This window comes from Apteryx mantelli, chromosome 13 (assembly GCF_036417845.1).
Source record: "Apteryx mantelli isolate bAptMan1 chromosome 13, bAptMan1.hap1, whole genome shotgun sequence".
In the NCBI taxonomy this organism is placed as follows: Eukaryota; Metazoa; Chordata; class Aves; order Apterygiformes; family Apterygidae; genus Apteryx; species Apteryx mantelli.
In genome coordinates, this window is record NC_089990.1 from 4,480,444 (window position 1) to 4,499,190 (window position 18,747).

Sequence of the window (18,747 nt, forward strand, 5' to 3'; positions counted from 1 at the left end):
AGTCGATATGATTTAACAGTACTTAGTACAGCAACCCTGAAAAGCTGAGGGTAAAAAAAAAAAAAAACACCTACCACAGAAGATTTTCCAGCAATGTTATTTTTGAAGTTGAAGGAAAAAAAGGGACTGAGAGAGTGTCGTTGCAGTAGTGGGAGAAGTGGGGTCTTCGCAGCCGTAAGAGCTACCTTGGGGCTTCTGCACGCTCCTCTGCCTGGGCGCGTCTTGGAGCAAATACAATTTGGGCCCTTTTACACACGATGCCTATGGTAAATTTTGACTTTTGAATGCTGATATTGTATGTTTTCAGTCATTTATCAATGAGGAGGAAGCAAAATGCAAATCTGAATTCAAGATTAAATCCATGTGCAGAGGCATGTGAATATCCTGTGCAATAAGGATGGGAAAATATACCTGCCAAGGAGCTTGAGGGATGCTCACCTGGTCTTTTTACAATGGCAAATTGCAGCCCCTGGGGACATAGTAATTAAAAATATATTTATAATAAATAAACTCAACAAAATTGAACAAATGTGGAGTCTGCATATCTGCATGTAGAAAGTGTGAACAACTACAGTGTTATCATCTCAAGAAGTTAGGACAGTAAGAGATGAGTGTTGCAGTATTTCTGCATGTGTCTCAGCTGAGATGGCAAATTTGTCATCACAGGGAGTGGCCGAGTATCTGCATCTTCCTGGGAGGGTCCTAGGTGCTCTTCCACCAAGGGAAAATAAAAATACGGACACTAGTCTTACTGCCAAAAGGTAGATTAAGATGTCTTCTGTGTGCTTGTATTGCTGTGAAGTGCACTGAAAGGAAATTATTGCCTCCCTGACTCAGTATGAGGGAAGGTACAGAGAGGAAAATTAATACTGTTTGGTTTTGGACAGGATGCTAGTAATTCATTATTATGACCCTAAGAAATATAATTACCTAAGCTAGTGTCTAAGAAAATCTGTTTTCCTCTTGCTGTGAAAAAAAAATGAAGTATTCTTGTTGAGTTTACATGTAATTAAATAGTTATTTTCTGTGCTGGAATTAAAAAACAGTGGTGAAAAGCTGTGTTTGAGGAGGTATCCCTAAGGTTTTATTAAGTGGTTTTTTTGCACTGATTGATTTCCAGTTTTGACTGTGAAAACTCCAGTATTCCATCATGAAACTTAGGAAGGAATGTCAGATACTTCCTAGGAAATAAAGTGCCTAAACAAGACATTAGTCATATGGTCCTCAGTTGAAGAATGGCTCTGGGAGGTTGGAAATAGCTACTTAAAATGAGGCACAAGTACTTCTCTGAACTGCGCCTTCAGTTAATTTTGAAGTGAGTATCTACAGAATAATAATTAGGTTTTGATTTTCTTTCCCATTGGAATGATTGTGAAAATATGCATCAGTTTTTCTACAGTCCAGTTCTATATCCTCTGTTCAAAATATATTTGAACGGTAGGTTCACTATAGGGTATGCATCCAGGGCCAGGAGCTCAAAAGCACCTCTGGGTCTTGCAGTTTGGAGGCTGCTAACGTCTGCGTCCACGCTCACGAGTGTTAAGGCTCAGGGAAGGAGGTCTGACACCTCTTGTGAGCCAAAGCAGTCGACTGCTTTGCTTCAAAAGTATATTCTTGATCCAAAGTAAAATCATAGAATAACTTAGGTTGGAAGGGACCTCTTGGAGGTCTCTAGTCCAACCCCCTGCTCAAAGCAGGACTAGCTTCAAAGTTAGATCAGGTGTCCAAGGGTAAGCCCCAGCTATGTTTTGAATTTTCCAAAAATGGAGGTCCAACAACCTCTCTAGGACCCTGTTCCAATGTCTGACAATCCTCACTGTGATTTTTTTTCCTCCTTTTATCTAATTTTTCCTGTATATTTTATATGTATAACTTCCTGATATCTGTCATTGTGACAGTTATCTCTTGTCCTTTTGCTGTGCAGCTCTTAGAAGAATCTCACTCCATGGTCTCTGTAGGCACCAACAGTGGTTATGTCCCCCTTCGCCTCCTTTTTGCTGGGCTGAACCAAACGCAGCATGCTCAACCTTTCCGCTTGCAGCTCTATTACTTGGTGAAAGCCACTTATCCCCTGCAAGGGTGTCCTGAAAGAGAGATTTTAACATAACCTTCTGTTCCAAAAAAAAATTAGAATGAATGTGGCACTGCTTTAAAAAATAGATAAATAGAGGCATGAATAGCAGGATATACAAAATTTAAGGTGAAGAATGAAACCTTAAATCTGCCTTCTTCAGCCTAAACTGTGTCTCCTATTATATCGTTTTAAATTATTTGCCATTTTATAAAGAGCTTCATGGAGCTATAACAATGTCAGCTGAATGTCTGGCTCAGATAGTTTTGAACCCCCTGCGATAGTTTTCCTGTCAAAAATTGCAGTACATGCAGCTCACTTTACTTGACTTCAATTTTATTTTTAAAATAAAAATTAGACCTTGTGGAGGTCTACCATCAAAAGTCAAGGCTGAAGAAACACTTTTGGTTTAAAAAATATGTTCGCTCTTTAAGAGTGTCTAGACTTTCATCTGCTTTCCAATGAAACGTGAAGGAGGCTTAGAGAATTAAGAGCTGCTGATAGTTTTGGAGAAAAATCTCTTTTGCTCACATATGGCCGTGTACCTTTGCCAAACCCTTGGACAGTACTTGTTTTTCTTGCAGGAGGCATTGCTGAAAGTCATTGCTTTTGAACATTAAGTACTTCTGGTTTTTACAGCAAGACTTACCATGAATTAATGTATTATTCTCTCTGAGTGTGTGCGAGATTGCTGCTGCTTTTTCTGGGCTAAACTGATAATCTTTGATTATCAAAGAATTAATAATCCTTGCTTCTCTTCAGAGAATATCACCATCTCCATGAATTTACTAAGTGTTGAAAGATGAAACAGTTGAAGGCAAATGTATCTTATTCAAAGGGAAAAGATCATGGGATTTGTTCCAAGAAAGTTTAAGCGCTTTTCATTGTTTTGGTCTTGTTTTTCCTTTCGGCAACAGAGTAATAGCGGTAGATGCTTCCGAAGGCGTGGGAACCCCACCGGTGCCCTGCTGGTGCAGACTTCCGACGGGTCTTAGCTTTCGTTTCCTTTTGACTCAACCGTCTGTAAGCACCAGCATGCCAAACTCTCCCTTTCAATAATTCATGTGTTTTCAACAGAATAGAAACAAAAATGTTCTTCTAGCTTTTGTTTATTCTGAACCAGGCTTTACAGCGGAAAGAAAAAACCCTGCCCAAGTGATTCGTTACCTCCATCAAGAGCAGGAGTGGTGCAGACTAGAATTTGGCTGCTTTGACTGTTTAAATTATCGTTTTAAGGACTGTCAGGAGTAGATTGAACTGGAAACGATGATTGACCGCAAAATCCAGTGAATGTGCTTGGAAGTTAGCTACTGGAAAAATCTGTGATAGGCACAGGTTTTAATTTAAAATTATGGAGATATTTCTTAAATACATGCATAATTCATGAATAAAATGCGAATTATTTTTCTGGTACAGCGACGTGCTTAGAAGACTGTAGCTGAAGGAATTAGTCATAAACGTTTACCTCGTGGAGACTGAGGGATGCAATGAAAAAGAAAGTTAATGACTTCAACCCAGAATCCGTGTAAAAATTTAATAAAATAAAAGTGTTAGCAAAGCAACAGCACAGTTAATTCTGAAGGTGGAACCCAGTCTTCAGCGCTGCTGTAATCAGATTCCCACATACCATTATTCAAAGCGAACAGAGGTGAAATGTTTCCTGTATTGATTTCATGCTGCTGAGATAGATTTTTACCATTACAGTCGTGGATAAAACCTGTCCCGCTTTTGAAAGCCCTCGTTACCCTGATGGAGGATCCATCTGAGGTTATTAGAGAACCTGACGCTCTTCTGGGATGAATAGCAACAACTCTGCAGCCAAGGAAAGCTAAAATTAAAGAAGGTAGAAAGAAGGGGATCCATGAGGTTCAATAAGGATTCTAGCTCAGGAGGGCCAGGATTTTCCACGGAAGTGTGGAGCTGGCAACATGGGCTGAAACCTGGCAGCATCTTAGCTGGCCAAGAGTCACCTGTTTTTAAGTCACCTACATTCTTCCTCCTTTATGCCAAGCTAAAGGCGAGGGCTGTCGCTTTTTCTGCTAGATCTGATGGTGGGTGAGGCTAGGGGACATCAGACCGAGGGGCAACGCTGTTCTGGTCCGAGGGAGTTTTCACAGTCTTTTCGCTGTTCGGAGCCTTGTTCTTCCCTTCTTCATCCGCAGGACGCGGGGAGCCCGGGCACGAGGGCCAGCATCCCTGCGGAAAGGCAGAGGGATGTAGAGCCTGCAACTGTCATCCAGGAGACTCTTTTTTCTATCCATTTTTTCTATTTATGTGCGCAGTTATTTCAGGTATTAAATTTCAGATGTTATAAGTGCGCCTAGAAGAATGCTTTTTGATGCGTCTTCGTGATTTCCTTTGGTTTTGCCAGTTCTGTGTTGGCACGAAGCTAGTATTGATTCTCTTTGTGAGTCACTTGCGATAATAGACAGGTGAATGGGCCAAGTTTTAAAAGAAATCATAATTCTTTCCTGTAATGGCAAAAGTGGACTTTGGAGGCTGGGATTCATTTTTACCATTATAGTCCTAATACCAACAATAATTTAATTTTTGAATATCGTAGCCTGATTTTTCTGTTGCTATAATTGCATGTACAGTTTTAACTACTGACAGGAGTGGGCGAAAAAGGAATATTGAGGAAACCATTAGATTTTAGAAAATATACTTTTATTTCTGCAAAGTTAATATATACGGTTTTGCAAAATTTACTTTGTGTAGAAAGCACTTCGCTGGAAGGTCTGCTCCTGTGTTTGTTTGAAAAACTGCTCGTTTAGAGCACGGAAATGAGTTTTGAAGTCTGCCTTTCTTAGATCTTAGTGGTAAAAACATTTTTCTCCTGAGACTAACTTAATTCGAAGCAAATTGTGGGGTGACAATTATAATTTTGGCACCCAACGCTTTGCAGTGCATTAGTAGCCAAATAACCTACGCTTTATTTTTAAAACTGAAATGGAGGAAGAAACATTCTGCCGAATGATATGTAACTCCATGCTACCCATATATCAAACTCCTGCTCTGATGTAGCATCATCCATGGAAGAAAATATTACTGCAATTACGGTTGCAAAGCACAAGATAGAGAGCAACCTTGCGGACCACTTCAGCCTGCAGCCTTAAACAGTTATAATATTTGGCATTTTTAAGTCAGAAAGCTTATCTTGCATTTAGGTTTTGTTATGATCTAGAGTTTAGGCATCTCTTTGCCCGTCTTCCCTTGGCACCCCAGCGTAGCGTGTGCCAGCAGCATCGAGCCCGGTCGTGCCGCCTTCCCCCGAATGTCCAAGCGGTCAGAGCATTTGCCCAGGAAGAAGCAAGACCATGGCTTAAGGTCCCGCTTTCCTGACCACGTCCTCCTGCTGGGACACAAACTTTCCGCTCATCCTGCCCAAGGCGTTATCGCTGCACGCTCAGGAGCCAGGAGTCATGGGACCAAAGGGAGAAAATTGCTAAGATCCTGAAATTCCCATGGATTTGCATGGGGGTGCAATGCACACCAACGCGCAAGTGCCACAAAGCTAGCTAGGGCCTCTTCCCCTGGGGAAAGGCGGTTTGGAAAAAGGGTATTTTCGTTTGCAACTTTAAAGCAGAAGTTGTGTTCTGCAAAAATATTGTGGAAGTATTTTTAAACTTTCTAGTGAGACTTTGATTTTTTCTTTTTTTTTTTCTTGAGCAGTCAAGTTGGGTAAGTAAATGGTCCAGTGACTGTTTCCCAATTCATCTGCAGCTGCAAAATTATTTTCTGTGCACATAGTGTAAAACTTCTTCCTAAATATGAGGTTTAGAGACCCTTTGGGAGTAATTAACTGTGATGTAGAAGCAAATCTGGGTTCATTGTACACACTGCTCATTTAAGAAATGTTTTTCTGCAGAAAGCCCATTAGCAAGTTTCCAAAACCTCCATGCATGTTAAACATTTTATTATAGGACTCTGATTGTTTCTTATTTTACATAAAATCTAATGTAATTCCATAAATTACATTTAACTTTTGATCCCTGGATAGCAGATTGCTGAGTCCCATGTCTACTTAACAATGTATCCAAGGGCTGAAATCTTGCTTTTTTTTTTTTTTTTAGTTTTAGTTTTGGGTGTTTTTTTTTTTATTTTTTTAACGGTGTTACAACAACTCTGTTCCTGCAGCCTGTAAGAAAATTTAAGAGGGATATACTGAAAACAAATTGCATACTATTTTATTCTACTCCCTGGTCTTGTTCCATGCACCATGTATTTTTTTGTCGTTATCCTAAGTGCTTTCCTTTCGCACTTTTATTCCTGCACACTGCAAAGTTTTCCGTTTTACTAGGATGCTGATTCTGATCTGGTGGAAACGAAGAGCAAAGCTGTTTTTATCCATTGTACAGTGGTGGCAGTCAAAAAAACAAAACCCTGAAGAAGTATAAATCACGTGAGATACTTGGAGGAAGTCTAGGCTGCAGCCCATGTCTGGGACCGAGCGGCTGATAGTGGCCTGCTGGTCGCTACTTCTGGAGCGCGGGGTGGAGGTGGCGTGGGAAAGAGTGAAGGAGGGCATGAGCAAGTGCTCAGCTCCTGTGGATGTTCGTCTTTTCTCTTCCGCACGTTCCTGTTGTGTTTTTGGAGAGACTGACAGCAGCGCATCATATGATACCCCTAGCACATACTGGGTTTTATATTCCAGGCATTTCCCAATGTAAAAACCAACTATGGTCTCGTTCATTAAGAGGGTTAAACATTAACATCTGAGTGGTTTTTATGACACTTGTGCTTTATCTCAGAATATGCAAGATGCAGCCCAACGCTTCCATTTAAGGTGATAGTTTCCGCTGGGCTCTGGCGGTGCTAGCTGGATTGGCTGGAATTCCGTGCAATTACTATTTTGCACAGAGCCCGAGTGTCTGTGAAGTGGCTATCAATTGAAACATATTTAGCTCTTCAAACTTGCTTTTGCAGGTTTCACAAAACATTTAATTAGGGATAATCAGCTTTTAATCAGCCAGAGCACACTGATGTGATTCTCTCCCTCTCCCCCCTGTAATTGTAGGCATAGTCTGTGCCCATAAGATAAATTACTCACAGTCTGGAGAACGTCCTAACCAGCAGGAAGGGAGAGACTAAGGATGCCGCTTGCATGAGGTTAAAGAATGTTTTGGGTATACTGTGATTTCGGTGAAGAATACGCTTTTTCTTTCCTTTTCAGAATGTTGGACCTGGAAACCAGCTGGAGATTGCAAAGTTTCCTTCCCCTCGAGGTTGCCGCTCAGTGGTCATCTTCTGCTGCCCGAGAGGAAACTAGAAGAGCTCCACTCTAACTTCTGGAAGGTTTCTTCCACGATGGAAGATCAAAAGATTTTCTGGCTCTGGTTTTGTGAAGTTCGGCACCTGCCTTGGACCTGCCATTTGGAAAATGGATCATCTCTGAGGCACAGTTAAGAGACAGGAGAACTGGTCCCAGACAATGAGCACTTTAAGTAGCACTGGAATATTAGTCAGCTTAACGACGGTGTCTGTTACACTGGATTTTAGTTTGCATGGTGGTCTCATGGCTTGGTCCTTAAGCAGCAATTTGACTCTGAATCAGAGTTTGCCTACATCTGATCCTCTTAATGCCTCTGAGAAGGGGGATGTCTCTCGGATGTCCGTGAGGGAGAAGAACTGGCCAGCCCTCCTGATCCTGGTCGTCATCCTGCTGACCATTGGGGGCAACATACTGGTAATTATGGCTGTGTCCTTGGAGAAGAAGTTGCAGAACGCCACAAACTTCTTCCTGATGTCTTTGGCGGTGGCAGACATGCTGGTGGGTATCCTGGTCATGCCCGTGTCCCTCATTGCAGTCCTGTACGGTAAGTGGCTTCCCTCCTTACTCAGCTGTGCACTTTTGCGAGCGGGGCACCCCCAGGCTGCAGGACCCTGCTTTGCCTGCTGTCTCGTGCGGTGGTGGCCAGAGGAGCATCAGTGCAGGCTCTGCGTGGGGCTCTGCTGGGTGCAGGCGATGCTCTGCTGGGAGCAGAGCTCTTTTCCATGCTGTGAATAACCTGCAGATGTGGCTGGCGTCGGTCTTAATATAAGACCGCCCTGAGAAACCACAGCAGCGAGTTAGTTTGGTTTAACAGCCCCAAAATTAGCTAGGATGGAAGAGCTTAGGGAAAAGTTGGGCGATGTGTTCGCAGCTGGCCCACTTCCAAGGTCAGAATCAGCCCTTGAACTCCTGTCCGTATCGATGGGGTTGGAGCAATGGCTTAGTCAAGAAAGGAGGTTCGTGCTGGCAGGCTTGGTGCTCCAGTAGAAGTCTTAGCTCTTGGCAGTTATTGCCTGGGCTCACCCTGTGCCCTGAAGTCATTTCACCTTTCCGTGCCTCAGTTTCCCTGTCTCTAAACTGAGAGGGACACCCCCATTTTAAAGCCCGTCGAGATTCATGGATTCGGGGTGAGCATTTCTCACCACGACCCTCTCCTGCGGACTCTCACCGATTTGCGCGCTACGGTCAGTACGTTTCCGTTGCGGTGAGGAATTTATACGGCGCTGCCCCGTGGTAAAGGCCCTGGGCAGAACCGCTGTTAGCGCTTCGGAGGAGTGAAATATCCAACGCGTCCAACCTTCTCGTCCGTCTGAGACTGCTTGCTCAGCGTGGTGCTAGGACCCAGCATCTGTGATAGTACAGAGGGGCATCGCACTCGCCTCTGGGTCTTCCCATGTGTACACGCGTGCCGATTAACGCGTGCGCGTTTAATGTGTAACGTTTAATCATTTCTGACGTCCCTTTTCTGATTCTCTTTGAAAAGTATTTTAATATTGATATTTCTTGGGAACGAATAATGCTGTTTACTTACAGATTTGATTAGAAATTGGTTTACTGTCCTATAAAGTAAAAAAGTAGGGATATTTATGTGACTTCTTCACTCGCCTAAATGATTAACTCGGACAGAAATTCATTTCTTAAATTCACTGATCAAACGTACATAATTCCAAAGCTTATATAAGCTGTCTACAGTGAGATAAATCAATATGTGATTTGGATACATGCGTAGCCGTCGAGATCTTATGCATAAAGTGTTTTATTTTGGGTTGTCAGAACAGTTTCATCTCTAAATATTCTGCATATTGCAACATGTGTATTTTATTTTTAGCATTTTACTCTGGGTTTTCTGGAGCTTGAAAGGGAGCGTATAAATACTGAATGATTTGATTGACCTGCACTTGCATAAATTCTGGGTTAAAAAGGTGAATTTATGGAAGTGATCTTCCTTCGTACATACTTTGAGTCTTTTGAAAGTAATGGGAATGGATTTTGTGTGTGCCCAGAAAATGATTACTTAAGGTCATTTAAAGGTGTAAAGCATGCTGCATATTTAAGGAGCAAGTAAATGCCATTGATCTGAAGAGGAACTGCAGTTATGTCTTCCTCCACCGGAGCACCAATGTTGGTGACCCAAATGCTTCTCTGCAGGCAAACTACTTTTAAATAGATCTTCGGCAAAAGATTTTATTTCGGAGCACGCGTGGAAAAATTGTGAGAACGCGGCGAGAAATGGGAAGAGCTGCCAGTTCAGGCACTGCTATCCCGGACGAGCCGCGAGGCCGTGGGTGCCAGTCCCGGCGGTGGCCGTCCTCGCTGCGGCCGATTAAGGAAAAGTTGGATGAATATTCGCACTTCAGCAGGATACCGCTGAGAGTAGTTGGGGTTCAGGGCCACGGACTGAGCAGGGAAGGGAGTTGCTCTTGGAGACGTGGTTGTGAATTTTTAGTCTTTTCTATTCTATATATTTTAACCTGTGAATTCTGGATATTCTGTAGAATGGTGCTGGGCGGTTTCAAAAGCTGCCACATGCTGTGTGGTTGAAACGTATGCAACAGATCTCTGCCAGATTTGTAGAAATCGTTTTTGATGTATGTAATCAGAAAGGAACCTAAAAAATGCATATATAAAATAGTAAATAGATGAGTGATTAAGTTACCTCTCAATTTCCACATCAATGCTCTCAGACCCGGTGATAAATTCTAGTTTGCAGAGTAGATTCATTTCCTTAATTTTCATCTAATGATGTAGATGAAGTACATTTCACTTCAAGCATAACCAGAAAATTGAATAGACATCCTCCACAAAGACAACTTTGGGTTTTTTTTCCCCTTTTAAATTAAAAGAAGGAAAAATCAAGTTGTCAGTTAGTACCAGAACCTTATTGCAAAGGAAGTGATGGCAGGATGCATCATGCTGGATTTTTCACCAATTAGTCAGTGCTCTGACATATTTATAAATGAGTCTTTCTTAAACGACTCGGGCTAATAGATGAGTTGCGTTTGACAGCTTAGAGCGTTTCCCGTGGCGTGCAACGCCTAAAAAATTTAAACAAATGACTTTGCTAATTAATAAACATGTATCAGGGAGAGTAAATGAGAAATTAACACTGTGTTTAATCCTGATGGAGAATCTGCCGATGTAACCAAAAGTAGTGGTGTGAGCTGGGAGGGCATCGGCTGCTCCGGAGCTTCGGGCGACCTTCGGGGACTCTCTCGTCCCCTCGGGGCATTTTCGGGAGAAGCAGCGGCGGTGGGTTTGTATCAGACCGAGTGGTTACAGGCACGCAGAAGTGGAGCTGGGCTTTTTCTTGCATTCTTTTGCTAATTCCGGTAGACAATCTTATCCGCTATTCCTGGCAGAAATTACAGCCGGTATTAAACTTTCTTGGCTCTAATGGATCCAGACAAATAAGTTAACGGCTGCCAGCGACGAGCTGCCGGAGCGGGGCCAGCAAGCAGCCAGCGCGCTCACCCGCGGCTCCGGCTCTCCAGATTTCCCTGCTCTCTCGGAGTCGGGAAAACCAACGGCAAGCCGGTGGCCCGGCCCCGCTTCCGGGCAGGCACGCGTTAGAGGCAGCCTCCGTTAGCACCAGCTGCTGGAGCAGCTTTACATCCAGATTATTGTTATTGGGGCTAATTACCGTCATTATTATACGGGGGGACAAAAAACCCTGCCTCCTCTCGGGGCAGCCGTTCGCGCTTACTGCTAAGCGTATATATACTGGGAGCGTGTAAAGAGTTAAGCACGCCTGTGAAAAAGAGGGAAGGACGAATTTGTAAGTGCAGCGATGTTTCTTAAGAGTTTCACTTAACAGCTCGTTTGGCGCGTTCGTAGCTCTGAGTGCAACGCCGGCAGTCGCGTGCGCACGTTAATTGTGGTCGTCCACTTGGATTAATTAATGATCTTCCCCTGCTCTCACACTGCTGGCTGGTTTTGTAGCTAGTTTCTAACCAACTTCGGCGCTTTATGACTGCCGTATCCGACTGGTGAGATCACCCTCTGTTTTAATGGCGCGATTTGTGCTTAAAGCCTGTCTGTGGCCACGTATATACATATATACGTGTCCGTATCTCTCTTATCTAAGTCTCTCATTTATGTGCCTCGGGGGGAAAGAGGCTTTTCCTCTCCCAGCTGGTTTAAATGAAGATGTTGCTGCCATTAGTTGTTCCCTGCTCAGTGCTGCCGTTGGTGGGGTCGGCCCATTTTGGGGGGAACCGCGGTCTTTTAGCCATTCAGGGATTTCAGAGACCAGCCGACGGGGAGAGCGGTGCCTGGAGCGGGCCGGAGCATCGTGGCGGCGGGGAGCAGAAACGCCGTGATGAGACGGGAAACCAGCAGCAGGAGCGAGAGCGAGCCGGGCGCCGCGGGGGCTTGGTGGCCGGAGCGGCAGGAGCTCCCGGCGCTCCCGCGACTTGCGTATTCATCAGGTCGCGCTCCCGCGCTTGCTGGGGGCTGCGCAGATACTTCCTAATTGCTTCTCTCCACACTGTGGTGAGGTTTTAAATATTTATGTGCTTGGTATTAAGTATTAACGTGATTATTGTCGGGAGAAAGGTAAAAAACAACCTCACCTTGTTAATATATTGCCCTTACAGGCGGTTCAAATGATGCCAGCGGCGCGGTGCCTTCGTGCAAAATTAGCGGCGTCGGAGCGGCAGCAGGTTGTGTACGCGCTGCCTGCCTCCATGGGGGGAAGGAGCAGCGGGAAAAGATGCCTTTTATGGCTTATAACCGGGAATCCTTGGAAAGCAATGGAAGGAAAAGAGGAAGCGAAGCCAGGGACGAGGAAGGGAACAGAGATGAAAAGAGGTTAAATGCATGCAGCAAAAGCTGGAGGCAAGAATAAGTCATGCCACCCCGAGCGTGCTGTGAGACGGTGTCACCTGGGCCTCTGAGGGGGTTTATAAATATATAATATATAATATAAAAATATAATATGCACCCTTGCCCTGGGAAAATCCTATTTCAGAAGCAGTTAAGGTGCATTTGTAAGGAAATGATTTTTAGAGCTGCTGCTGGGCCTTCGTTCCCTGGTGACCTGCAGAGGCAAACCCCGTTCTCGAAACACCCGCAGGCACCCCGCGCCGGAGGGTGCTCAGCAAGCAGGATGAGGCCGGCGGCGGGGAGAGGGATGCTCCGAACAGAGCACCGGGAGCTGCCGCCACCAGGAGGAGGCGACTCCGGAGAAGGCGCCGATGATAGGCTTCTGCCTTTGGAAGCGGCACCAAAAAAAAGGAGCGTGGGGATTATTTAAAATCATTGAATAAAACAAGCTACAGAGAGCTGAAGCCTTCTACTAGCTGCAATGAGAAAAGGAACAGAAATAGCACGAATATCATAAACTAAGGTCTTAATAAATGGGAGACCCTGGAGAATGAGTCTGGATTGTAGGAGCTGCCGGACCAAAGGTCCATCTGTCTAATATCTTCCCTCTGACAGTGGCCAGGGCAAAGCGATGAATTTCCCTGTGTCAGGCTGCTGCCGAAAAGCTTTCTCAAGGGGGACGTTTCCCTTTTACGTTGTATTGGCTGGTGTTTGACTCGTGCCCTGCGTTATGTGAGTTATGTCCCTTGTTATCTCTCTGTCTCAAGGCTTGGTTTAGCACTTCTGGATATGATATCCAGGTACCTAGGAACGGGCAGTCTTTTTTAAAATCCTCCTAAGTCGTGGCCTTAGCTACATCTCACCTGCACCAAGTTCCAGGCGGCAGTTGCATTATTTTTAATGCTATCTGATCGTTACAGGAAGGTTCGTGTCCTCTTCCTGAGATGAGCTGACCAGAACTGAACGAGGCCATTTGGTCACTGTAATTTTTGCAAGATTTTCACTGTATGGATATTCCCCTTCCATTGGCGTGCTAATGTTCTGGGCTGGAGGGGTGAGAGGGCTCGCGCCTTGTATACTCGTTGAACCAAAAGTTCAAAAACCTGATGTTTTTTGCTGTCCATAATGCCAACTGGTACCTGGGATGTGTACAAGGAGATATCGATCCAACAACGCAGGTGGGTTCGAGTTACCTTCTGCCGTCAGTAAGGTCCGTCGGCTGCTGTGCTGTGTGCTCGTCCGTTTAGTCTCCCTTGAACTCCCTGAAGCTGTCTCGTAACCTCAGCTATCCGAAATAAGCCTGTGAAATCCGAAAACGCGCTGCCTAATTGTTCGCCCCTTTTCCGGAGAATTAAAAATACCTATTAAACTTGCTTTCAGGCATTGAGTATCCTGCTCTTGAATTTCCTCTACGTTAAAAATTGCCTGTTTCCCTAATGTGACAAATGGGATTAAGGTATGGCGTATCTGTGTGGCTGTTGGGAAAGAAAGCTCAGTACGGGGCGCCCTGAATCAACGTAAAAGCTTCTCTTTTGCTACCCGAGGTTTAAGTCATGATGAGAGTAAAAACAAACAAAAAAAAGCTAAATAGCCCCCTGGATACTCACTGTATCCTGTTGAATACTGGACCTTGGTTGCAAAATATTTTGAGGCAGCCAAATTATTACCTTGCCGGATTTTCCAGAGCCCCTGAAAATGTTGCACCCCATGACGACACCACGCTCGGTCATGTCCGTGAATCTCGTTAGCACCCTACGTACCCTTAACTTTTGTAGATGGAAACCTGGCAGTTTCTGGTCAAACAGGAGTTGAGGCCAAACAGCTGGAATCAGCACAGCGGCTCAGGACCGGAGAGGGTAACGGCCCCCGGCAGGAGAAGGGGTGACGCTAGGGGCCCCTTCCCAGACCTGATTAAATTCAGTCATTTTATTAGCATCAAACTCCTCCCCAGACACTTTCAGTTAGAGCCTTTCACTGTTATTTGCTATACTGAAAGCTGGTTTTGCTCCATCTGCATCAGTTTTTTCTTAATTTCATTTCTGATCTCATCTGAGATTGTTTATACCACATTTTTTGCCTTTTTGTGTTGTTTATTTTTTTATTTTGGGTTAAATTTTTAATACAGGATTTAGCATAATAAAGGCTGGAATCATGGTTATTGCAGAAAGTGTCATCATTTGACTAGTGAAAAACACTTTGAAATAAAGACCATAGTGCACGACAGTACTTCATGTTCATCTTCCTGCTACTTTTATTAATGCAGAATTGTTTTTATAAATTGTCACAGGAATTTAACTTATTCTCGTCTTTTGTTATTCTTTCTTATTATTTTGACATGTCTTTTATTGATGTCTTGTCTGAAAATCTCCTCAAGGTTTTTGTATTCCTTTGTTATGAGAGATGAGAAATCAAATTTGATATTTGCAGAGTGGCGCCAGGACGGGCTGTATCCATTCAGATGGACATGTTTTATCTAAATTTTATCTGAAATTCCACTTGGTCATCTAAGAAGCAGCCCCATTCTCAGGACGTTCTCGTCAAGCAGGTTGTACAGGACTCTAGCGCAATACTCCCCAGTGAGATAAATACTGTGTATAATATTTCCATGGATGCTTTCTCCTTCTTTCCAACTGTCTGTCATTTCTCATTTCACTTCAAGAAAAAACTGCCAGACACTTTTCTGGAAAATATGTTGTAGCCTAATAGTGGACATGAAAAATCAAAAAGCTTACACCTCGGTGAAGGTGGGCTACGGCATTTTGTTGTTGTCTTCCTCTCCCACAATTCATTCAGCAGCCCAAAGGGAAATGAGAATGTTGGATGGACCATGAATAAAGGAATTGATCTCAAACCATGGATGCAAGTAAGTGAGAAAATATGTTTGGGCATGGGTACTGCTCAGTAGAGGGTCAAGGGGCTTAAACTTGTTTTTATTCTGGATGGAATAACATATCACCAGTAATCTCTATACCGGTTGTTCCTGTTGGCTGGGTACGTGCCCCTTCTTTGGACTGAAGTGGTTTCTTCATGCGCTACTTCCTAAATACACTTGAAGTTTTAGTGCTAAGCAGGCTGAGTAAGAGAAGGGTCAAAAACGAGCAGCCCATAAAACTGGAGAATAGTGGTCTCCACGGAGCTGCACTCTGAACTGCTGCCATGCTGTGGAAAAGAAGGCGTAACAGCAGTGAAGCGGAGATTTTGGTCTAGGAGGGGAAGAAAGTGAAAATGTTTCTAGTCAAACTTCTCTCTTGGCTTTCTTTCCTCCAAGTTTCTCCGTTTGCAGCAACGCACGGGTTTGGGGTTCTCTGCTTGCACGCAAAGGAACCCTGCAGTGTAATTTCAGGGAAGCAAGGCAGGGGAGGCTCTGCTGCCAGCGGACCGACTGTTCTTCATTAGGAGGATTTTTTTTAAATGAAGTTGGAGCACTGCTTTGAGCTAGACTGGACTTCTGTAGAGTGCCTCAACCCAAAGTTGGGCAGAGCAAGGAGTGCTACAGAGTGCACTTAGCTTCTCCTGGAAGCAGTTTTGCATCACTCCTAAGCAACATCCTGCAGGATCTTTCTTTCTTTTAGCAGATAAAATTATAGCTGAGTGTCCAGTGTTTGACCTGCCATCACTTCTTTGGGCAGATGGTAATGTTCTTTATCAGTAACTGAGCTGTTTTTTCTGTGTTCACTGAAGCTTCAGGGACAGATTTAGAAGGCCTGTCACTTTTAATATAATAGGAACCAACCCCATAAAAATTTGGATTTCACTAAAACCTTGGCTTGTATTGTAAATGCCTCCTAAATAATTTTGTGGGACCCATGGTAAATCTTCTGCATGGAAGCTCTTTTCTCTCCCTCAGGACAAATCCATCCCTGCCTTAGCAGGCGTTACAGTGAGCAGGCTGGAAAATTTGCAGTGGGAAGCAGCATTATCGTGGCAAGAAGGATACGAGAGCCCGGAATACGTTTCATAGTATTAGAGGAGCGAAGGTGGCGTGGCTTGCTAGCAGCGCACCCCAAATGTCGGTCTGAGTTGGGTCCTCAGAGATCCTGCACCCCGCCAGAAGGGTGGAGCATGACCAGCATCCCCTGGTAGACTGGTTAGGTAGCGGTTTCCTTCATCCCTGTAGTACTAAATCTGCCATGCGGTGGATTGCGGTGTTTCACTGCCGGGACAATTCGGGTCTTGCCTCCAAGTCGCATGAGCAGAGCGAGGGCACCCCAAACCCTGCCAAGCACAGTATGGAGGGGCCAAAGTCATCGCGAGCATCGCGGGGCAGTGGTGCATAGACATAAAAGGACCAGAATTACACCGCTGCCTCGGTGATTTATTGATATCCACCTCACCTGAATTGCCATCTGTTACCCACGGTAAGACAAGCGAAGTAAGTACTAACAACTGGCCCTAATAAATGCACAGGTCCCTTCTGAGCTTTCAGCAAGGCTTCATTAACTTCAGTTTAAGGTTTCAAGGTTACATTTGACAAAGTGTACTTTGCCGTGCTTTCCTTTTGAAAATGAATGTCGTTATCCCTCACTAGGCGCTCTGGAAGCGGGTGTTTTACTCGATTAAGCCACCTCTCTCTTTTACAGCTGTTTTGCTGTAGCTCATCAGAGCCCTGGTTGCAGCTGGGACTCTGTTGTGCTCCGTTTTACACCTCGCGTTGTGCAAAAGCTGTTTGTGGTGGGCAGGGAGCAAGGACCTCTCTGAGGCCACCTCTCTGGGCTGTTGCATCCAAGCGTCTAAGAAACCTGCTGAATTCTGCTCCTGGGAGTATCTTCTGCTCTGGAAACGTATAGCTTCCTGAGCAATAAAACTGCTTGGAACGCTTTTGTCGAAATACTTTTTTTTGATAGAAGATGGTATGTAGCCAAAACTGAAAAATTGTGCAGAAACATATTCATTTCTACGGCACTTCTCTTGGGAAGCTGGAAGAGGGACTGGGTTGCTGTCATTGCTGGTGAAGTGTTCTGGCTGTATGTGGGAGTTTGAGTCCCTGTTCCGCCTACTTCACAATGCTCTGTTGTGCAAAAATTAAGAATTTAGATAGTAACCTAATCACTAGAGTGTACCAAACTATGCTTCAAGCTATAAAGTGGAACTTTTGTCTTGAAAATGATTTTTTTTTTTTTTTAACATAACTCCATTCTTGCAAAAATGTTTGGAAGTTCTCATGTTTATTCCAATGCCGAATGAAAACGAATTTCCAGCCCTGTAAAATTGCTGAGAAACTCAAATGTCATCCTTCAGCGTGCTCAAATAGCAAACGGCACTTTAGTGCTGTAAAACTGCTAGAGCCAGTCTCTGGCTTGGCGGCGTGTGCGACAAACTGGCCAAGTCTCTGGAGCCTGCGAGAGGTAGAGCGTGGGTTCTGCAGGCAGCAAGCTCCTGCCCTCCGAGGAGGCGATGAGGGAGTCTGTCTTGGACAGCGATGAAGGACAGCCACCTTGGAGCTCCCAGGACAAGCTGACTCCTGCATCCTGCAGCGGGTCCCTGCTTTCTCACCCATCACTTGGATATTACTTGGGTTCCCAAAGGAACCCTTGCCTGAGGTCTTCTTTCCCATACTGCCCAACTCTGGACCAGGGTGATGTCTGGTAGCAACCAGGATTTGCTCCGGGGTCAAGTGACGCCTGCTGTAGGAAAGGGTTTGAATGGCACCTTGCTTGCCCGCGGTGGGTGGGACGGCCTGGCTGCTTTGTGCCAGGTCCCTGTTCCTCCAGCGAGTCTCCTCTGATCTCAGCCATGATCCACATCGTGGCGCTTGAGTTTATGGGGCTCTGAAGACCAATTTCTGCTGTCAGGTACAGATGCAGAACTGTTGATAGTTAATTTTTACCACCTGCCTCTTTCTTGTTATTTCTTCACTCGGCACCGACTATCTATCATTCAGTGCTGGCTTCAGCCTGTTGCTTAGTGTAGGCAGAGGTATTTTTTATTATCCTCCCCGTGTTCGCTTCCATTGACAAGAGGAATCTTGTCCATATGCCAGTTTTAGGAGAAAACACTGGAGAATAATAAATGTTTCACATTTGTAAACCTGCTTTTTTTTGCCCCTCCCAACCTCTTGCTGTTAGGCAACCAGCTGCTTTGCCTGCTGGGGGTTAACGGAGCCTTTAGCCTGATGGGCCAGGAGCGATGTTGTTGCGCGTCGAGTTCAGACGCGTGCTAGGAGGCTGCATGGCCGCTTTGGCGGGGCTGCCAGAGCTACGCTTTATTGATTGCGTGCCCTTTGGATAACCTTGGGTTAGATTTAATTAAACAGCAAGGCTTCCCACACCCCTTCGGAAAGGTCGAGCGGAGGGCCGAGCCCTCGCATAAGTGTTGGGGGATGGCGCACGGGTCGGCAACAGCGACGGGTGCGAGCGAGCCACGGGCGCACTGGGAGATCGTCTTGGCGCTTTACGGCGCTGCCCGGCTGAGGGATAGTCCTGGTCTTCCGCTGGGAATGGGGATCGTGGGCCTGATGTTGCAGCTTGTGATGGATGGATGCTGCGCTCTCGTCGTTTGCATTTTTTTTTTTTTTTTTTTTTTTTTTTTTTTTGCAAATGGTGCTTCTTGCAGAAAGGCCTGAACAAAACCGGTTGTGCTA

At 44.9% G+C, this 18,747-nt stretch overlaps 1 protein-coding gene across 2 annotated transcripts in view; it reads left to right on the forward strand.

Annotated features, from left to right (window-relative positions):
• HTR2C (5-hydroxytryptamine receptor 2C) overlaps positions 1-18,747 on the forward strand; it is an 82,676-nt gene that overhangs the window by 32,655 nt on the left and 31,274 nt on the right. For both annotated transcript variants that reach the window (XM_067303977.1, XM_067303978.1), the window contains exon 2: positions 7,245-7,887. In XM_067303977.1, the coding sequence (XP_067160078.1) occupies positions 7,503-7,887 (385 nt within the window). In that variant the 5' untranslated portion in view covers positions 7,245-7,502. The remainder of the gene's footprint in view (positions 1-7,244; positions 7,888-18,747) is intronic.